Here is a 20,202-nt window from a genome sequence, read left to right on the forward strand (position 1 = left end):
CTGCTCACTGAGGGGCAGGCTCAGTGGACTTGGTGGAAAGGAGCCGATTACTGTAATTGTGGAGGTGCTGAGGTCAGGTGGAGGTCATGTTCTCACTGGGCTGCTGGGGAGGGAGACCGGGCTTTTTTGGCTGGGTGAACATGCCATTCAGCTGTGACTGAGATGGTGAAGACTGGAGGGGGCTTGGGGCAGCCCCCAAGCTGGGTTTGGACCTGGGAGGTTCGGGACGGACGCCCTTCAGTCTTAAGGAGACCCTCAGTGAGCTGGGTCTGGGATCTAGGGGTCACATGTTTGCTGAGCAAGAACCTGGCCGTGTCTCTGTGGCCTGTGAGGGGGCTCAGCTGCTTGGGCATTTGACCCTGTGGCTCCTTTGAGCTTTTCCCAGTCAGAGGGGAATGCGTGCTCATGTTCCTGACCGTGTCTGGGAAGGCAGGTGATGAATGTTCCCTAATACTGCTTTCCTAGGGCTTTTTGGTTTGATTGCAGGCATTTTAAAAAACATATGTAAATAGAAAAATAACAAAAATAAAGTAGTAAGTTATTTAAAAACAATAAAATGGGGAATAGTGGGAACTACATTGGGTAGATAGTAAAATGTAGAGTAAATACAGTAATTGCTAGCAGTCGTATTCTGTGCCATAAAATAAAGTCCCACATCTTCACAAACTCCTTGTTAAACAGATGTGAGCCTTGTGTCATTTCCCCCGACATGGCTTTTCTGGTGCAGCAGGGACGGACTCAGGAGGCCTGCGCCATGAGCCCCATGGACTTGGACTTGGAGCTCCGGGACACAGACTGCAGGTCGGCACCCAGCGCATGAGTCAGCGGAGAAGCCTGCGGGCCTGTGGGCAGGAGGGTGGAGCAGAGAGGGTGGAGGGAGAGGACTGGTTTCCTGGAGGCACAGGTGAGGGGCGTGTGTTTCGGGAGCAGGCGCTGAGCAGCACGGGGCACCCTGGAGAGGTGCCACACGTGGCCACAGACTCACCTGGGTGTGGAGGTCAGTGACAAGCCTGGAAGGGCAGGTGGGAACTGAGTGGTGGAGGGCTCCGAATGCTGGGGCGGGGACGTCTGACTTTGCTGGGAGCTGTCCTGCACAGTTTTGAGCGGGGCAGTGACGTGACCTGGAAGGACAGCTTTGGGAGCCAAGGGACCCTGATGGAAGGGGCAGCGAGCGAAATCGGGCCCCACAGCCGCTGGCAGCGAAGGCCCGGTGCACTCTGGGTTTGGAAAGAAATAGCTGTTAGCAAGTGGGTAGAGCACGGAGCGGTTTGCTGGCTACCGCCTCCTGGGCGGGTTCCTCCAGACATCTCTGCATGCCGGGCTCTGGAGCCGGTGGAAGTGATGAGTTGCTCTGTGAGCTCTCACCCTGATGGTGTCGGGTCACAGAAGGTTCCAGGAAGAGAGTCTGCCAGGCTTGCCCAGGGGGGCGGGGGCGCTGCCCGCTTTGCTGTGAGGTAACATCCCCGAGGGCAGGGGTGAGGGTCGGGCCTCGTCCGAGGATGGAGTCCCACACACCTGAAGGAAAAATGGCCATTCTGGGCCTCGCACAGGGCCCTGAGCCCCACGGGACCGATGCCCCTGTCCCACGGGAGCGGCCGCATGAGAGAGTGCACACGGTGCCGCTGGCTGTCTGGTGATCACTTCCGTGTCGTGGCTTCGCTTTGGCCGATGAAGTGGGTTGTCAGAACCCTACGGCTAGTGGCTCACCTGCTCCTTGAATGGCACCTCTGGGAGGGTCTCTGTGTTTCCAAAAAGACTGCAGATCTCTTTATGTCACTGCTAACCCCTTTTCCTGGTTCTGCACTGGCTCAGGGCAAAAGCTATGTCCCCATCCCCAGTGAACAGAAACAGTGGTCTGTCTCCAGAAATTCCGGTGGGTCCAGTGACGCTTTCTGCTCTGCCCACCCCTGAGGCCCTGATTTCACCTGCAGGATACCTTCCTGGTGGTGATAAGAAATGCAGGAATCCCGTCGCTCTCAGCATGTTTATCTCTAGTTTTGTTTTTTTTTTTTATAAAGATTTTATTTATTTATATGACAGAGAGATCACAAGTAGGCAGAGAGGCAGGCAGAGGGAGAGGGGGAAGCAGGCTCCCTGCCGAGCAGAGAGCCTGATGTGGGGCTCCATCCCAGGACCCTGGGATCATGACCTAAGTGGAAGGCAGAGGCCTAACCACTGAGCCACCCAGGCGCCCCTGTTTATCTCTCGTTTTATCTGCCAACTTGCGGAGTCTTCAAGTGCTCACTGGGAAGCTTGGTCCTGTTCTGTAGGAGCCTCCGGTAAGCTGCTGGCTCCCACTGTCCCCACCCTGGATTAAATCAGACCCCACCGATGTCCCCTACAGGACTCTGAGGGAGATGGGGCTCATCCAGGGGCCCCCAGCCCATCACCACAGGCACCTGCATCCCACCCACCTCCCCGGGACTCCCCCAGCCAGCCTCGGGGGTCCTCGGGGCCGCACCAGCATGGGAGCGAAGGCACCGCTTTGCAGTGATGTCTCACGATGGTGCCTGTTTCGAATTTTCTTTTAAACCCTCCATGAAATAATTTCTTGTGGACGCAAATGGAAAATCAGCTAATACACGTTGAAAAGAGGTGGGAGGGCAGGTGTGCATCCTCCTTCTTGTTCTGGGTCTGTCTGGAAGCTTGGTCAGAATGGACTCTCCTGGGAGACGCCTCGGCCCCCTTTCCTCAAGTAGACCTGTGCTGGGGCCCGTGTGTCCTGAACAGGAACTCCATAACGAGGAGTGCATGGGCGGGGTGGGGGGGAGAGTGTGCGGTGGGTGCAGCAGGGAGAGCATCCTTTGGCTCAAGTATGGTCCAGAGCACTTGCCCTCTTGCTCACCCAGTCCTCGGAGCAGCTCTGCACCAGGTGGGGAGCCCCTCACGGGATTTCACAGCTAACTGGCTTTCCCCTCCACCACACCTGCAGTTTCTTTGGCTGTGTCTGTCTGTCTGCTGTTTCTACCCACATATGAGTCCCATTTCCAGCAAGTGAGACTCGTCTTTCAGGTCGGAAGGATTTTCACATTCTCTCATCTCAGTGATGTAGGTTCACGGCACGGTTCCTCTCTGGAGCTGTACTGCCCCGAGGTGGGCTTTGCTTGCCTCCCCGTGCCCCGTCTCTGGCCTGGGGGCTGGTGTCTGCGTCCAGCTCAGTGCCACCTTTCCTCCAAGAGCATTCTTCCGAGGAAGGCGATATTCTGTGGGAGAGAAGGAAAGAACTCGTCCCCAGAGCCACGGCCCTGTAGGTCATTCTGAGCCAGGCTCGGGACAGCCGAGGCCCTGGAGGCGAGGGCGTGGACTGTCTTTGAGCCCTGTTCCTTGTTCCATGCACCTTACACAAATCATATTTATTCTTCGCACAAATCAGTTAGGATGGTGCTGTTGTCGCCCCACATGACAAGTACAAAAACTGAGCCTTGGTGGAGTTAAACATTGAACACAAGCTATCCCCACAAAGGGGGGTGTGGGCCGGCAAGGCTGGGTGTGCCCCCTGCACGGTGGGCGCTCAGCCTGGCCTGCTGCGTGCGGAGCGTAGGGGAAGGGCGGCCATGGATGATCCCCCACCCCCGGGGCCCTCCAGGTCCCTCCGACGAGTGAAGGCGATGCACCTGGGCCAGAGGCCACCTTCCCAGCCATCTCTGGATAGCGCAGGCAAGGAGCAGCCAGGTTACATGAGCCCTGTTACCATTGCATGAAGTTCGCCTGCCCTCAAGTTGCTCATTTCCCTTTCCCTTGGAGGGCATGGAGAATTCGCTGCTTTGAAATTGGCTCCTGCCCGTGGGCTGGTGAGGGTGTGCCCATGGCCAATCACGTCCCAATCTCCAGAATCCTCCTTTGTGCCCCTTCCAGAAAGAAACAGGCCTTAGAGCCATGATTTGTGAGCTTCATGCACAGACACTTCTCGGGCGGTTGGCCGAGTCTATGTACCATGGCTTCACCTGCGCACGGTACCCAGGGGTGACTTCGAGGCAGAGATGGCTGTGTGTGTGTTTTATTTGGGGTTGTTGTTTGTTAGGGATCCAGGGAGGATTTCAGGGGAGTGTGAGCGGAGCAATCCCCCCAGACCCCGCCATGGTGGGGCCATAAGAGGCACCGTGCCGGGAGTTCCTCTCACGGGTGTGGGAGCCACAGCAGGAACCGTGCCAAGAAGGGGACCAGCCGCTGTCAGGACAGACGGATTTATTTCTTCTTTCCCAGACCCTGAAACTGGCTGTGTGGACTGTGCAGATCCTGTCTGTCCTCCTCTTTCACTGTGATGAGCAGGCTGGCCAGGGGCTAGAATAAATGTCCCAAACCCTGTTGTGCCCCAGGGTGCAGACAGCAGGCCAGGAAACGTGGGCTGGCTCTGTGCGCCGACAGCACCGATGAGATGGACGTAAGGTGCTCAGAGAATCCAGGGAGGGAGCCCTACTCTGCTCTCTTGGGCCGGGGCGAGTGTCTTTATAGGAACAGCCTCTGGAAGAAAGAGGATTCCCATTTCCTATAAAATCACTGTTGAACCCATGTTTCACTTGCTCAAGGGACGTTCTCGTGTTTTCCTCCCCCGCCTGCAGGAAGAAGCTCATTGCCAAGTCGACCCCATCCCGCGGCATGGCTGCCTGAGAAGAGCTTTGGCAGGCACTGGGGGTACCTGGAGGAAGAGCGATGAAACCTTAGCCGTCCCCCCAGGAAGACAGTTCGAGATGGCAGCTCAGCGGATCCGAGCTGCCAACTCCAGCGGTCTCCCTCGGTGCAAGTCCGAGGGGACCCTGATTGACCTGAGCGAAGGGTTTTCAGAAGCGAGCTTTAATGATGTCAAAGGTGAGCTTACGGGATACCCTGGGTGGCTCAGTGGGTTAAGCCTCTGCCTTCGGCTCAGGTCATGATCCCAGGGTCCTGGGATCAAGTCCTGCATCAGGCTCTCTGCTCAGCAGGGCCTGCTTCCCCCCCCCCCCCCCCCCCCCCGCCTGCCTCTCTCTGCCTACTTGTGATCTCTGTCAAATAAATAAATAAAAATCTTTAAAAAAAAAAAAAAAAAGTGAGCTCATGGGGACAAAACTGTGGCTGGGGGAAGCAGATCGGGATTTGCAGGTGCTCAGAGACCCAAGGGACTTCTCTGCCTTAAAGGCTGCCAAGTTCCCAGTTAAACTTTAGCTCTCTAAACTTCACCGACCATAAATCCAGCCCTAGAAAATAACCACTTGTCTTGGGGGTTTTTTTGGTGTGTTGGGAGGTTTTGAATGTTGCCCTTGGTAATGAAACTTTTTCATACAGAATGTGTTTGTGTTTTCTTTTTTTGAGAGTTTTGGTAACATTAAGGTAGGGAGCTGGGTGCTCAGGATACTCGGGGGAAGGACAGAGTATAGCCAGCCAAGGAAATATTCAGAGCTGCTACAGAGGAAAAGGTGGTCTGGGACTGGGGTCAGCAAGAGTCCCCTATGAGGGTCACCCACGGCATACTATAGTCCTTGCAGGCCCCAAGGGTGCCACCACAGCTATTCCTCTGCTGTTGCAGCTCGAGAGCAGTCAGAAAAGACAGTAAGCAGTGGACACGGCTGTGTTGCAATAAAACTTTATTGACAAAAACAGCAAAGGGGCCATTGTTGGCCGATCCTGGCTGTAGAGGTGGCCCCAGGGGTGAATCACCCTGAGCCACCTGTTTTCTCTTAACAGCCACGTACAGCTGGGTCGGTGAGGTGGGTGATGGGTACTTGTTGGGTACTTGGGTCGTTTTCTTCCCAGAAGTCCCCTCTGACCTTAGTAGGTGCTTCCATCCAGCAGCTTCCCTACGGCGTTCACCACAGCGTGTTCATTACCTGCTGGGCCGTCCAGAGTACGAGCTGAACTGTGGGAGCTGCTCTTGGCCTTCATAGCTTTAGTCCCTAGTGCTTAATGAATAGTCCTTGAACCTAACTGCTGTCTCCCCGCTAACACTGTGGCCCTCTTCCCTGTTGTCCTAAAAACCATATGCTCCCCATTTGTCTCTTCCTAATCGCTTCTCCCTTCACTGTATCCTCAACTTCTTCCTCTTCTGGTCTGTGCTTTATGCTTGGAGCCCTGGGCATTGCATTTAATGTTCTTCACATGAACAGACTGGCAAAGGAGGTCAGGAGATTTTTATTAATAAGAGCGGCACTGTTACCAGGAATTGCCATGAATAATGGGACCCTTCGTTTTTCACAGGCTGGTAAAGGGCATCGTCTTCTTACTTGATAGCCCAGCTAATCATGCTTAAAGCTGGAAACGGGGAGCATCGTTTGTGGGATTTGGGCTGGGGTCTTGAAATGGGAGAGCTGAAATTTTTAAACAATGACGATGACCTGAGAGGTGTTAGGGACCTAACAGGACACCACGGTTATGGGGAAAAGACAAACGAGACAGCCTGGGATGCCTGCTTGTCTGGTTAGCCCACAGAGCCGCTGGACCCACTTCCCAAGGCAGCTCTGCCCGATGGACAACAGGCTTCAAGGTGGGGATTTGTTCCAGCCAAACTGCCCGCTGTGAAGCCTTCCACCCCCTCATTAGTGTTCCACCTGCACCAGAACTGAGGCAACGGGGTAAAAACTGTGGGACTCAGTGGTTTGTGGCACACAGGGGTTTTTTTCTTTTTTTTTTAATTAAAATCAAGGATAGCTGTGAATCTGGACAGTGCTCCTCAGAATTCATTAAGATGGGATTTGATAAGGATTCTTCTGCATTTGATTGGGTGGATGCCCCCCTGGTGTCCCTGGGTGCCCTGTGACAGGTGACTGATGGAGGAGCTCACACCAGAGTCCTCCTCCGAGGAGCGGCCCAGCAGGGAGGAGCACCATTTCCCACTGGGTGAGCCGGATCCTTGAGTGAAATGTGTTACTGCTTCTTTGCTAAGGAGAGTGCTTGGAATTTTAAGTGAGCCCGTTTTTATTCTTCAGTCTGGTGAAACTAAAGCGATAATTTGCACTGATACATTTTCTTAGGCTTATATACAAAGCCTGCTTAATAGCTTTTGGGTTTTAATTTTAAAAATATCACTCTAAGGGAATTGTTGTGGGGAACATAATAGGGATATAACTTCTGAGAGAGTCTAACAAGATTTTAATAGCTGGCAAGCTCTCTGATTTTCATTTTTATGTGACATTTTCATTAGACATGTCAAAGAAACAAAAAGTGGTTTATATTACTGGAGACAGTGCCTGGAAAACAAACGGAGAAAGATCCTTTTGTCCCCTGACCCCAGCCTGACCCATCCCTTGTCCCGCCACCTCTCCCTCAAAGGCATTCTCTTTTTCTTAGCTGTTTTATTCACTCCCCTCCCTTCACTGTAAGGGATTTCTGTTTGGGGCACACCCAGGGAGAGCACCTTGGCCCCGTAACATGGATAAAGGCTCTCTGTCACGTGCCTGCGAGATGAACATTCATCCCAAGAATATTTGTTGAACACCTGCTATGTGACAGGCTGTCTTCCAGGATTACCACTGTGAGCAAAACAGACCCTAAGGGAGCTTCCATCCTAATGGGGCAACATAGTCCTCCCCACAGAAAAAAATGTATGTATATGATATATCGTTTAATGAGAAGTGCCATGGAGAAAATAAAATTAGGAGGGGGGTAGATAGGTCCACTGGGATGTAATAACCCTTTGTGGGTCCTTACCTGGGGCTAAGCATCTTTATGCTAAGGACGCTATCAGAAAACCTTACTTTCAGCAGAGTCCACTGAGGGAAGAATCTTAGTTCCTGAGGCCACACGGCTTCTCAAGGCTGGATTACAGCAGAGGCACAGTGAGCCTAGGGCCAGATTCTCTGCCAGCACTACACACGGAGGGTGGGAGGTGACGGCCTTCACCGCCCAGGTGATATCCCTCTAGATACCCCTCTAACCTGGTTCATGGAAATAGGAACTTCCTGCTTAATTTCCAAGACTTGGCTAAGGAAATTCAATTCAGTTTTCATTATTTGTTTTCAGAGGAAAAGGAAACCGGCCGAAGGTGTTCTGGAGGGCCCGTTTGATAGACCAGAGCTTGTGTTGACTAAATCGTGTGTTAGAGACGATGCGGGGGTAGTTCCACTAAACACACGGGCCTGTCTTCCAGTTGTTAGTTATAGGACCCCAGAATATTAACAACCTCTGTGACACAAGGCACACTTGGGGTGGGGACTTAGTGCTCTCCGATGGAACTTTCTGCAACCTCTGGACATAGTCTGTCATGTATGAGAGGGAGAGAAAACGCTTCAGTATTTGATTATCCCTTAGTGTTCAAAGACGCACACCCCTGGTTGAGATGACTGACTTTGGCCACTCCGACTGCTGTTGACCTCCATAACCTGCGTAGTTGAATGGTGCGAACCAGAAATTAGCTCGAGTCACTGTTCTAAGTGTCGGGGTTTTTCAGACTTCAGCTTTGGCTCAGAAATAACGTGACTGCCACGAGACATAAAACTGTTGTTTTTCCAGGTATGTGGGAGAGGTGGTTTCCAAGTTGTCATTCTGATGATCATTTAAAGGAGGCTGAAAGAGGCTGGCCTCAGAAGGCTTAGTTTGGTGGAGATGGGTTCAGCTTGTCAAGGAACCTTCTCCCACCCCGCTCACATGTTCTGTGTTGAAGGCAGAGGGTATCACCCGCTCACAAACACTGAGAGCTGCTTTGGAAGCTCTTCATTGCCCATCCCCGGCCACAGACAGTGGGTCACTCTGCTCAGTGCCCTGCACGCCTGTGGGCCTCGCCCTCACCACCTGTCTCTTTGTGTTTTATGCAGTGCCTTCTCCCAGTGCCTTGCTAGTAGACAATCCCACACCGTTTGGAAACGCAAAGGAAGTCATCGCAATCAAGGACTACTGCCCCACCAACTTTACCACGCTGAAGTTCTCCAAGGGGGACCACCTCTACGTCCTGGACACGTCTGGCGGGGAGTGGTGGTATGCTCACAACACCACGGAGATGGGCTACATCCCCTCCTCCTATGTGCAGCCCCTAAACTACCGGAACTCCACTCTAAGCGATAGCGGGGTGATCGACAATCTTCCAGACAGCCCAGACGAGGTGGCCAAGGAGCTAGACCTGCTCGGGGGGTGGACGGATGACAAGGGGTCCAGCAAAACCTATAGTAATAACCCTTTCTGGAACGGGGTCCAGACAAACCCGTTTCTGAACGGGAATGTGCCAGCGACGCCCAGTGTGGACGGGCTGACCCCCAGAAGCGCTGTGGATCTGCTACTTTTTGATCCAGGCACGTCCTCGTTCACGGAGTCCAGCTCCGCCACCACCAACAGCACCGGGAACATCTTCGACGAGCTGCCGGCCACGAACTGCGTCCAGGCAGAGGCACCTGGCAAGCGGGACAACCCGTTCTTCAGGAGCAAGCGCTCCTACAGCCTCTCAGAGCTGTCGGTCCTGCAGGCCAAGTCAGATGCCCCCAACTCAGCGGGGTTCTTCACGGGCCTGAAGTCCCCGGCCCCAGAGCAGTTCCAGAGCCGGGAGGACTTCCGAGCCGCCTGGCTGAGCCACCGGAAGCTGGCCCGCTCCTGCCACGATCTGGACTTGCTGGGCCAGAGCCCCGGCTGGGGCCAGACCCAGGCTCTGGAGACGAGCATCGCCTGCAAGCTGGACAGCTCCGGGGGCGCCGTGCAGCTGCCCGACACCAACATCAGCATCCACGTGCCCGAAGGCCACGTGGCCCCTGGCGAGACGCAGCAGATCGCCATGAAAGCGCTGCTGGACCCCCCGCTGGAGCTCAACAGTGACCGGTGCAGCAGCGTCAGCCCGGTGCTGGAGGTGAAGCTGAGCACCCTGGAGGTGAGAACCCACATCATCCTGGAGATGAAAGTGTCAGCCGAGGTGAAAAACGACATTTTCAGCAAAAGCACGGTGGGACTCCAGTGCCTGCGGAGCGACTTGAAGGAAGGGCCCTATGTCCCCATCCCCCTCACCTACAGCTACGGGGACACGGTCCAGGTCCAGCTGGACAACCTGGAGCCCTGCATGTACCTGGCCATCGTTGCCCATGGCCCAAACATTCTCTACCCTTCCACGGTGTGGGACTTTATCAATAAAAAGATCACCGTGGGGCTCTATGGCCCCAAACACATTCACCCATCCTTCAAGACCGTGGTGACCCTTTTTGGGCATGACTGTGCCCCAAAGACGCTGATGGTCAGTGAGGTCACCCGCCAGGTCCCCTGCCCTGCCCCCGTGGCCCTGCAGCTCTGGGGTAAACACCAGTTCGTCCTGTCCAGGCCCCAGGACCTGCACGTCTGCATGTTTTCCAACATGACCAATTACGAGGTCAAGGGCAGTGAGCAGGCCAGAGTGGTCAGGGGATTCCAGATGAAGCTGGGCAAGGTGAGCCGCCTCATCTTCCCCGTCACCTGCCAGAACGCCAGTGAGCTGTCCGACTTCACCCTGCGGGTCCAGGTGAAAGGTGACCAGGAGGCCATCCTGACCCAGTTTTGTGTCCAGACCCCCCAGCCACCCCCTAAAAGTGCCATCAAACCGTCCGGGCAGAGGCGGTTCCTCAAGAAGAACGAGGTCGGGAAAATCATCTTGTCCCCATTTGCCGCCACCACCAAATACCCAACGTTTCAGGACCGCCCGGTGTCCAGCCTCAAGTTCGGCAAACTGCTCAAGACCGTGGTGCGGCAGAGCAAGAACCACTACCTGCTGGAGTACAAGAAGGGCGACACCATCGCCCTGCTCAGCGAGGAGAAGATCCGGCTGAAGGGGCAGCTGTGGACCAAGGAGTGGTACATCGGCTATCACCAGGGCAAGGTCGGCCTGGTGCATGCCAAGAACGTGCTGGTGGTGGGCAGGGCCAGGCCGAGCCTCCTCTCGGGGCCCGAGCTGAGCACGTCGGTGTTGCTGGAGCAGATCCTGCGGCCCTGTAAGTTCCTCACCTACATCTACGCCTCCGTCAGGACCCTACTCATGGAGAACGTCAGCAGCTGGCGCTCCTTCGCCGACGCCTTGGGCTACGGGAATCTGCCGCTCACCTTCTTCTGCCGCGCGGAGCTGGACAGCGAGCCCGAGCGCGTGGCATCGGTTCTGGAGAAGCTGAAGGAGGACTGTAACAACACGGAGAACAAAGACCACAAATCCTTCCAGAAGGAGCTCATGATGGTGAGTGCTCAGTGGGGAGCCTGGGGCCTGACAGTCCGCTCTCACTCAGCGCCTCTCCCTGCACACTGGGGCATGGGTTTGGTGAATCACCGGGCCAGCGTCCGGGCGCGTCTTCGCTCTCTGGAACGCACAGGGCTTAAGTGTGCACGTGCACCTGGAGGGCATTTGGGGAGCCCCAGACAGCTGAAGAGCCACCACGGAGAGCACCGTTCAGGTGGCTTTCTGCTGGATTCGCCAGCTCCTTGAGGTCTCTGATGGACCCCTCAGGGCCCGGTGGGAGTGGGGGGCATGGGGAGACTCTCACTCCAGTTTGCCTCTGTTTTGATGTCTTGGGAGAAGATCCGTGTTTCCTCAGATTCCCACCAGGATCTAGGACTCTTAGGTTTTCAGAACTGCCACCCCAAAGTTTAGCTTTACTTTGATAGGAGTTTCCCTACCCTCGAGGTTTCCACATTTCTTTCTCTGCTTCCTTTTTGTGTGTGTGAGTAGGGATTCAGGACGGCCTCTGTTTCTCCGGCACGGCTGGGAATTGCAATCCTGAGACTAGGAGAGGGCGAGGTTGGTGTCATACCACAGGACACACCCAAGCCTCTAGCCAGCAGGGAAAGCATTTGCTCAAGTCCCCCACGGCCTCCCACGGCCTGGGCTCTGCCACCCTCTCCCAACTGTGTGCTGCTCGTGGCCTGTCATAGAACACTGACCTGCAGAAGCTTGATGGTACCCTCTTGGCATCCCGCCTTGCATCTGGTGGACGTTGGTTCCATGGCAGAAGCATCCTCTGTCTCCTTCCCCATCTTCCCAACCTGTCCCTGGGCTTCTTCCTGTAGAAACCCTTGTGATTTGGTCATTGGCGTTCCTTCCTTGCTCCCCCAGGCCCCACACACTCTTTTTGCCTCCTGACTTTTGTAAGAGGTGAGTCTCAGCACTTCAGAATTTCTGCCACCTGTACTCTCCCAATCTCCATGTGGCGAGAGCAGCTGTGGGAACAGATGAGCCGGGTATGCGTGTGTCTGAGCATGCCCGTGTTGACGTCAGCATGCCACTGAGGTCTGTCCGTGGCACATGCAGCTCTCGGCTGTCCTGGGAGCCAGGAGCCAGAAGGGATACAGTCCCCTGCTGGCTGGGGAGAGGCGGGGCTGCATCCCCACCCGCTCCCTGCAGGAGGCCCTTCCCCTAGCTGGCCCCCTAGCTGTGGCAAGCCCAGCAAGGCTGGTGTCCCCTTGGATGGACCGGGCTCAGTGGACAGGGATGCACATCCCTCTCCAGGCCCTCGAACTGCGGTTCGCTGTAGATTTTAAAATCGGGTGCTTTCATGAGCGTAAACAACACTGATGGCTCCTTCATTACAGCCAAGACGCCCTCACCTCCAGTGGCCGGAGCTGGGGAAGGGGACAGTGGGAGCAGCCCTTCCCAGCTGGGGAGGAGTGATGACAAGGGAGGCCCTTTGCTTACCCACGTTCCCTCATCTCCTTTCAGGTCTTTCCAGACTTAAGTGGTGGCTCTTTCTCTTCCATGTGGGGGCCTTCTGTGACAGCACATGTTTTGGGGGCCGTCCCTGGGTTCCTGTCCTGAGGCATGGGGGTCTCTCCCGGGCCTAGTCGGGTCTGCTCAGAGGTTTGCAGTGTTTTTCCCTCGTTCGTCTCCTGGACTAAATCCATCACCATCCTGAGAGCAGGTAGATTAGAATGTTGGCTGAACGTCTAGAAATCACAGGCTGATTTGTCCCTGTGTGTTTCAGGGGTTGCTGGAAGCCGGGTTCCATTTCTTGCCACGCTTGAGTCTCTGAACGGTGGCTTCCCGCAGCCTCGGGGGGTCTGCCAGCCCTGCAGCTGTCACGGCCCCTCATGTGGTGGCACGGTTTTCTGTTCAGATGGGACTCCCTGGTCTAGAAACAGTGAACCCATGGGAAGGGGTGAAGGTTTGGGATTGTAGGTTTGCAGGGAGATGGGAAAGGAGAACAACATCGTTCTGTCCTCCCGCCATCTGAGGGGGGTCAGGCCTGTGCCCACGCTGCTCCCTTAGCCTGGAACTCTGCCCCCATGGACCCTGGACAGAGGCTCTTCACATCCCCCAGTGCCAGCCCACAGGTCGTGCCCTCAGACCTTTTCCGTGCCCTGCTTCATCGGCCCCGATCACTGTCTGCATGGTGCTTTCCCCAGTCCCAGATGGCCTTGCTGCCTCGAGTTCGTGTTCTTGCTCTTGACCTCATCAGATATAAACGCCGCAAGAGAAAGGCACAGGAAAGACTCGGACATTAGAGGAATTAAAGCATGAACGCCCGCCCGTTGGGCCCCAGAACCTGAGCCACGTCCTACGGTCAGACCGTGCTTCCGCTCTGGTTCTCCAGGTACCTTCCCTCCTGCCGTCGTTGCATGGCTTTGAGGGGCGTCTTGCACAAGCCCATGGTCTTCCCGGTGTGCCCCTGCCTGCCCTTTCCCACCTAGACTGTGCGACCACCGCCAGGGAATGCCGCCCCAGCCCCGTCCCCTTGCCTTGTGGTGGAAGCCATGACCATCCATGCCAGAGGACGGCCACCCTGCCGACCAGGCCCCCCAGGCCGGACTGAATGCGGCGGGGTGGGAAGGGGCGATGCGGGGCTGCTGCAGGGAGTGGGCAAGATTGGCACTGAACGAGGCAAGTAGCCAGGGTGGACAGAGCCCCTGGGGACCTCTGCCGGTAGGACTTGTGGTGGCGGGTTGGGGAGAGGTCAGGAAGGGGTCCTCAAGGATCACCAAGTGGAAGGTACAGGGTGGAAGCTTCTGACACAGAGCAAGGAGGAGCCGCCACAGACAGCGGTGCAAGTGTTTCCCAGCTGCCTCCTGTGTGTGCAGGGGCGATGCTGGCTGCTGGGCTTTCTAAGGGCAGAGGTCCTTGACGTGAGCGAGGCGTGGAGTGATGAGCATGAGGGCAGGACACGCTTACCGAGAGCCCCCTGTGTAGACCACGGAAAGGTGAGCAGGCCTGAGGGTGGGGGCTTGTACTGGTGCAGAAGCCCACTCGCCAAGGCGGGGGGCCGCCAGGTTGAAGGCACAGCATGAGCAGGACCAGGGTCCCGGAGAGCAGAGATGGGGGCAGACCAGAGAGCACACAGTGATCCCAGAGGGATGGTACGTGGGGTGTGGGGCCACCCGCACCGGATCGCGCTCGAGCTTTGCTCTGTAGGCACAGAGAGGGGTACAGTGGGAGAAGAGAAGGGGAGCCAAGTTGGATACAGTCGTGTCCCTGCGCGCCACACCCCACAGCCCCTGAGCCCCTCAGAAGCAGCTGCCCATCCCGCCGGGAACCCCACTCCAAATGTCATTCCTGCAGAACATCAGGAGGGTGCCTGGGGGCGGAGGACCCCGTTTTCTAGATACTCGTTTCTAGATCTTCGTGTGTTCGGGAGACGAATGGGCAGCTCCTTTCTATCCGCGGTGAGAGGTGCGTTCAGATCCGAGGACCGCCAGGTGGGGCCGCCCTTCCGGGTTGGTGCGAGATTGCCTGGGCCGCCCCGCCTCCGGTCGGCTTCTCACCTTTGCAGCCATCAGAGGCGCCCCTCCTGCAATCAGGCCTTGCGTTTCTCGCTGCAGTGCGCGCTTTCCCCGCTCCCGTGCAGGTCGGCCCCGGGGCCCATGGCCACTCTCTCACGGCGCCATCGGTGAGAAGCGGTGTTTTCTTGCCCATGGGCCCGGTGGTGTGGACCTTAAGAGCTTCAGGGGCCTGTGTTTGCACAGCTGTCTTGGCTCATCCCAGGGTTTGTTTGGTCTTGAATGGAAAATGGTTTTGTCGCTGGGGAGTACACAGCTGGGAGTGACAGGAAGTGGGTGGCAGGTGCTGTTACTGTGGCGATGGACTGTCCCGAGACCCCTCCTCCCATTTGCCAACCTTGGGCTCCCCATTGGGACTTTTGTTTTCTTCACGAAAGGGAGAAAGCAGAGCCTGTTCTTTGCTCTTGGCACGGTGACGTTCTTGACCACGTCTTCTGCTGCGTCTGGTGCCAAACACATGCTTGTGTGTGTTTTTACCGGTAACTATGACGGGACTGAAGGGGCTGGAGCCGCTGGGCATCTGAGTCCATGGGCGGACTCTTTGGAGAAGGTTCTCTGAGAAAGAGAAGGTTCCTATAGGACACACATCAAGGGAAGGGCAGCTGTTTCCAGGAGTGGAATAAAGCCCAAGCCGATGGAAATGAGGGGTGAACTGGGAGATTCGGGGGGTGGGGTGGGGCTGGAGAGGACGGTCTGGAGTAATTCTCCGAGAGTCAGGCGAAAAGCCCCTGATCCCCACAGAAAGAGGGCAGTTAGCTAACCACTGCGCCTATAAGGGGTTCCTGGGGTTCTTCTCATGCTTGCATGTCTTGGGAACAGAAGCATGGGTGGGATGACCATACAGCAAAACCGAAAGGATACCTCATTGTCTTTTCATAAGAGTAATTCCTAAAACGGGGCCTGGAAGACTGGCTCCTGGCCACCTGCTTTCGTACGTGAGGTCACACCGGACTGAGCCATACCTGCTGCTTCCCACACCGTCCGTGCTGCTTCAACCCCACACCGGCCGATGCAGGGGCTTGTGACAGAGACTGCAGGGCCCGCAGAGCCGAAACCTCTGCCCTGTCTAGCGCTGGGTCGAACAGGTTTGGTCACCTGACTCAAATTTCCGTTCGCTCCGTCGGATTGCTGCCAGGGGTCAGCCTCGTTTCGAATGGGATTTTCTGGGATTACCTCTGGGCATTTGTGTGTGTGTGTGTGTGTGTGTGTGTAAATTAAAGAGGAAGCTACAGGGGAAGGAGCCCGAGCCTCCTGCTGGAAGCTTTCCACTGCTAGGACCCGACAGCACCCACAGTATGCCCTTAAAAAAATGCCTAAATGCCCCCTGGGTGGTGGTGTGGCTGCTCTGGGGCCGTTGAAACCCGCGCCGGCTCATCCAAGTATGAGCAGAGCTGAAATTAGTAAACGAAGGCGCCTCCATCCGCGTTCATCCTGCTCCTCACAGTGGAGCCCCAGTCCTCGCCTGTGGTCCAGGGACAGAGCCATTGTCATCACTCCCGCCAGGGGCGACCCCAGTAGGAAGCGTGACTCTGGTGCGTTCTGTTTCCTAGAAAAGGAGGCCGCCTCCAGAGCTGGGAAGCCACGGGCAAAAGCCGAGTGCAGACGCTGAGGGACTGACGGTCTGCTCTGTCCAGGAGGGGACCCACCTGCCTCAGTGCCTTCGGGACTCCAGCCTCACCACATGGCAACAATTGAAATCCAGAGTCCGACCAGGGTATCGCACGTCCCCCTGCCACACACGGGGACGTGCGTGTGTTTAGATCCTCTGAAGCACGTATCTACTAAACATCGATTTTTTTTCTTTTTAAACAACATCACTTGAATGCCTCAAAATTCAGAAAAAAGGGACCCTTTTCTGAAATACATAGAGTTGAGAAGTCACATAGTCCAGACCCGTGTTTTCTTTGGTTCCGTTCCTGACGTCGAGGAGTGAGTGAGTGCCCGCAGAATTTGGGCAAAGGCCTGCCTCCACCTCTGTCCCCTCAGGGACCCTGGACAGGCCACCTGCAGGTGTCGGGCCTCTCCGGCGCCTGCCTCACAGGGGTTCTGAGGAGTGGATGAGACCCTGCCCGGCTCACCATAGGAGCTAGGAGCTCGGTCCGCTTGGCTTATTCCAGAACACAACAGAACCAACCCAAACAGGACCACGCCCCCTTCCGGCCCACCACAGTTCCAGCTAGCCGCCACCAGAGGGACCCATCACCCCCGCTGCAAACTGCAGAGGTTGCCGGGCTGGGGTGTGCGGCTCATGCATTCGGCCAGAATGCATTGCCAGAAAAGTCACCATTCCTCCCATCTTGCTAAGCTCCCCCAGGATCAACATGAAACATAGATGGGGATACTCCGTCTCTGTCAGGGACCCAGCAGATGGTAGCTGCGCTCAGTCAGGGCCGCCCGCCATCTTCGCAGAACAGTGGACAAAGTTCTCACAGGAGCTGTGTGTCGGGCTCAGTCAGGAAGGGGCTGCTGGGCTGGCTGTTCCCAGCATGTGCTCTTGGAGTCTTGGAGTGACAACAGCAGGTCCCCAGACAGAGCCCAGAAGAACAGAAAGAACACCAGGTGACTTGTTCTGCTTCTAGCCTCTCCAGGCTGAGGCTCACCTGTCCGAGGGCCTGGGAAACTGTCTCTAGGGGGCCTCCGAGGCCCTTCTGCACCTCACGGTGGGTGGACCCGGGGGCCTGCTGGTTTGTGCCGGCTGATTTGGTTTTGTTTCTTTAAGACCCCTGCCCAGGGTCTCGCGGAAGACATTGGACTGTTGAACTCTGCATTGGAAGCTTGCATGATCCGGCCCCTTTCCTGGGGGGAAGCTTGGGGCCCGGTGGGGATTTGGGCCGGGCTCCATCCCCTTGCTGCCTTCCTTCCCAGGGTGGTGGGCATTTGTTTGTTTCCCTCCGTATTCTCTCCACAGTTGGTGACTCCTGTCCTAAAGACACACTAGAAAGTACTTTCAGCTTTGGCAAAGGGAGCAATCCTATTGATTGCAGAAACTGTTCTGATAGCGGTCCCTCAGCTTCAGCCTCCGGCCTCTCCATTCTCCTCACCCTCCTCCCACCCTTCCACCTGGGGTCTTCACTTTGCCCTAAAACCTGATAGTCCAGATGTCTGTGTCCAGCCGGTGCCCGCAGCACGTCCCCCCAGCCTAGCTCCTGGTCCAGTTCCCTGAGCCCCAGGTGTCCGGTCCATCTCAGTGAAGCATCACCATGTCCAGCTGCTCTGAGGGAGCAGAAACAGGGCCAGTAGCCCGCATCCGCCCTCGCCCCATGGGTCAGCATCCTGGGGCTGCTGAGACAACGCGTCACAGACAGGGTGGCCCAGGACAACAGAGGCATGTTCTCTCCTGGTGCTTGGGGTGGCAGGCCTGCTTCCTCCTGGAGCTCGGAGGGAACGTCTGGTCCAGGCCTTGCTTCTGGCTCCCAGTTGCTCCGACAGTCCTCCATCCTTACACGTCTCTGTCTCTCTCCTTATAAAGACAACCAGTCATTGGGCGAGGGCTGCCCTAATCCACCGCAACCTGGTGTTAACGAGTGGCAGCCACAAAGACTGTGTTTCCGAACACAGTCTGAGTCTCCAGGCAGATGTGACTTTGCAGGGAGAGTGCTGGCAAGCCCATTCCACCCTGCAAAACTCACTGCTTTCCTTCCACCCTGTGAGTGTCGGCCATGCCGGAGTTCAGGGGGCACTTTCTAGGTCCTAGAACCTTCGGGAGAAAGAGCCCATTGCCCCCACGTGAAACCGGAGCCTGCCCTCTGACCTGCCCCATGCCCTGCTCCTTCCTCCACAGGCCTTACTGAAAATGGACTGCCAGGGCCTGGTGGTCAGACTCATCCAGGACTTCGTGCTCCTGACCACGGCAGTCGAGGTGGCACAGCGCTGGAGGGAGCTGGCCGAGAAGCTCGCCAAGGTGTCCAAGCAGCAGATGGATGCATACGAGTCTCCGCACCGGGACAGGAACGGGGTCGTGGATAGCGAGGTGAGCCTGGGCGAGGAGATGCACTCATAGCTCTGTCTGCTGGACAGCATGTGGATGGGGATGAGTGAGTGGACGTGAGAAGGGGAGACTCTCCCTGAGCGGGGTGAGCGTCCTCCTTCCCTGGACTTGGCTGCGCGTCCCGATCTTCAGGGACCTTCCGTCAGACAGAGCAGCGCATGAACGGAGCCCTTTGTGGCCACTTCTGCCCGGTCTCTGGCCAGGTCTGTGTTGGCTAAACACCTGGTATGTTGTGAAACTTGGGTTCCTGCTCAGAGGTTCTTTGTAGTCTCACTTGGTGGCGGAGGTTGCTTTAAGCTTCTGGAAAGTGGGTTCAGGCCAGGAGACGTAGGAAGGAGGAAATCCCAGAACAAGGGTGTCCTTTATTCACGCAGTGAATTTCTAAAGAAATGGCCCACCCGGAAAGTGCTGCAGGGATTCAAGGAGAGAGTCCTTCCTGCCTCCTCAGATGCCCTTTGCTATGTACCTGCTCTTGCACAAAACACCTTCCCTCGGAAATGTGCTGGCTCTGGACAGGGTCTGTTCCTCCTGTTTCTCTGGGTTTGTCTCTCGCTCCAGGGGGAAGCATAAATAATGAGCAAAGGAACTGCATAATAGGATCGAATAATAATAGGATGAAATAATAGGATCGAAGAATAGGGTCAAATCTCTTACTGTCCACCCATCTTCTCTCCCCACTCCCTTCTTTTATCTTGGACGACTCCACCATCCAGGCCATGTGGAAACCCGCCTATGACTTTTTATTAACCTGGAGCCACCAGATCGGGGACAGCTACCGGGACGTCATCCAGGAGCTCCACATAGGTCTGGACAAGATGAAAAACCCCATCACGAAGCGCTGGAAACACCTCACCGGGACTCTGATCCTGGTGAACTCCCTGGACATTCTGAGAGCAGCTGCCTTCAGTCCCGTGGACCATGATGACTTTGTGATTTGAGTGGGTTCCCTCACACCCACCGCTGCTCTGGGCCCTGCACCGTCAGTCTGTCCGGGATGCCCACGCCGTCACATGGAGCTGGGGAGGGAGGAAGGGCCAGTGGCTCAGACGAATCTGGGGTCCCTCTAGGGCTGGGCCCACACCCAAGGACCAAGCACACGGCAGTGCTCTACCACCCTCCTCCATCGCTGGTGGGGGCCGGGGCGGGGGCCTGAAGGGAATTTCTACTGCAGGTCATTGCCAATCACATAGCTTTCTACTTGTTAGGTGTAAATTTAAATTGAAAACTCCTTTTTTTAAAGTTTTGGGGGAAGCAGTTGAGAAAGGTGGTATCTCATTTTTTTAAAGGACCATAAAGGTTTAAAAAAAAAAAAAAACACCTTAATAGGAGAGGATGCTGTTGAGGTTTTTATGTTCTCTAAAGACCTTTTTAAATTATGTCACAGATGTATATATGTATTTAAAGGTCACTGGGGGCATTTGTGATTCCCAGCCACACTTTGCGTTTCAACACTTAGCACGCGGAGAGACGCTTGTTCAAGTGTTGGACCCCTTTTGCTCTCTATTTGTAAAAAAGGGTAAATCAGATAGGAACGTGGTTTTCAGTTGATGAGTCCGGCGCTTGCCTATCCTTTCCGAGAGTGTCCTAGGTCCTGCTGTCCCCTCTTGACT

The 20,202-nt window shown here is 55.9% G+C and overlaps 1 protein-coding gene across 1 annotated transcript in view; it reads left to right on the forward strand.

Annotated features, from left to right (window-relative positions):
- Nucleotides 1–19,892, forward strand: part of LOC111142995 (SH3 domain binding protein 4) — an 80,861-nt gene extending 60,969 nt beyond the window's left edge. Inside the window, exons 3-6 of the mRNA XM_022496380.1 lie at nucleotides 4,560–4,806; nucleotides 8,721–11,077; nucleotides 18,386–18,574; nucleotides 19,306–19,892. Of these exons, the coding sequence (XP_022352088.1) occupies nucleotides 4,689–4,806; nucleotides 8,721–11,077; nucleotides 18,386–18,574; nucleotides 19,306–19,530 (2,889 nt within the window). The 5' untranslated portion in view covers nucleotides 4,560–4,688 and the 3' untranslated portion in view covers nucleotides 19,531–19,892. The remainder of the gene's footprint in view (nucleotides 1–4,559; nucleotides 4,807–8,720; nucleotides 11,078–18,385; nucleotides 18,575–19,305) is intronic.
- Nucleotides 19,893–20,202: the final 310 nt, after the last annotated feature.

Source organism: Enhydra lutris, unplaced genomic scaffold (genome assembly GCF_002288905.1).
Source record: "Enhydra lutris kenyoni isolate GAN:26980312 unplaced genomic scaffold, ASM228890v2 scaffoldscaffold1, whole genome shotgun sequence".
Classification (NCBI taxonomy): domain Eukaryota; kingdom Metazoa; phylum Chordata; class Mammalia; order Carnivora; family Mustelidae; genus Enhydra; species Enhydra lutris.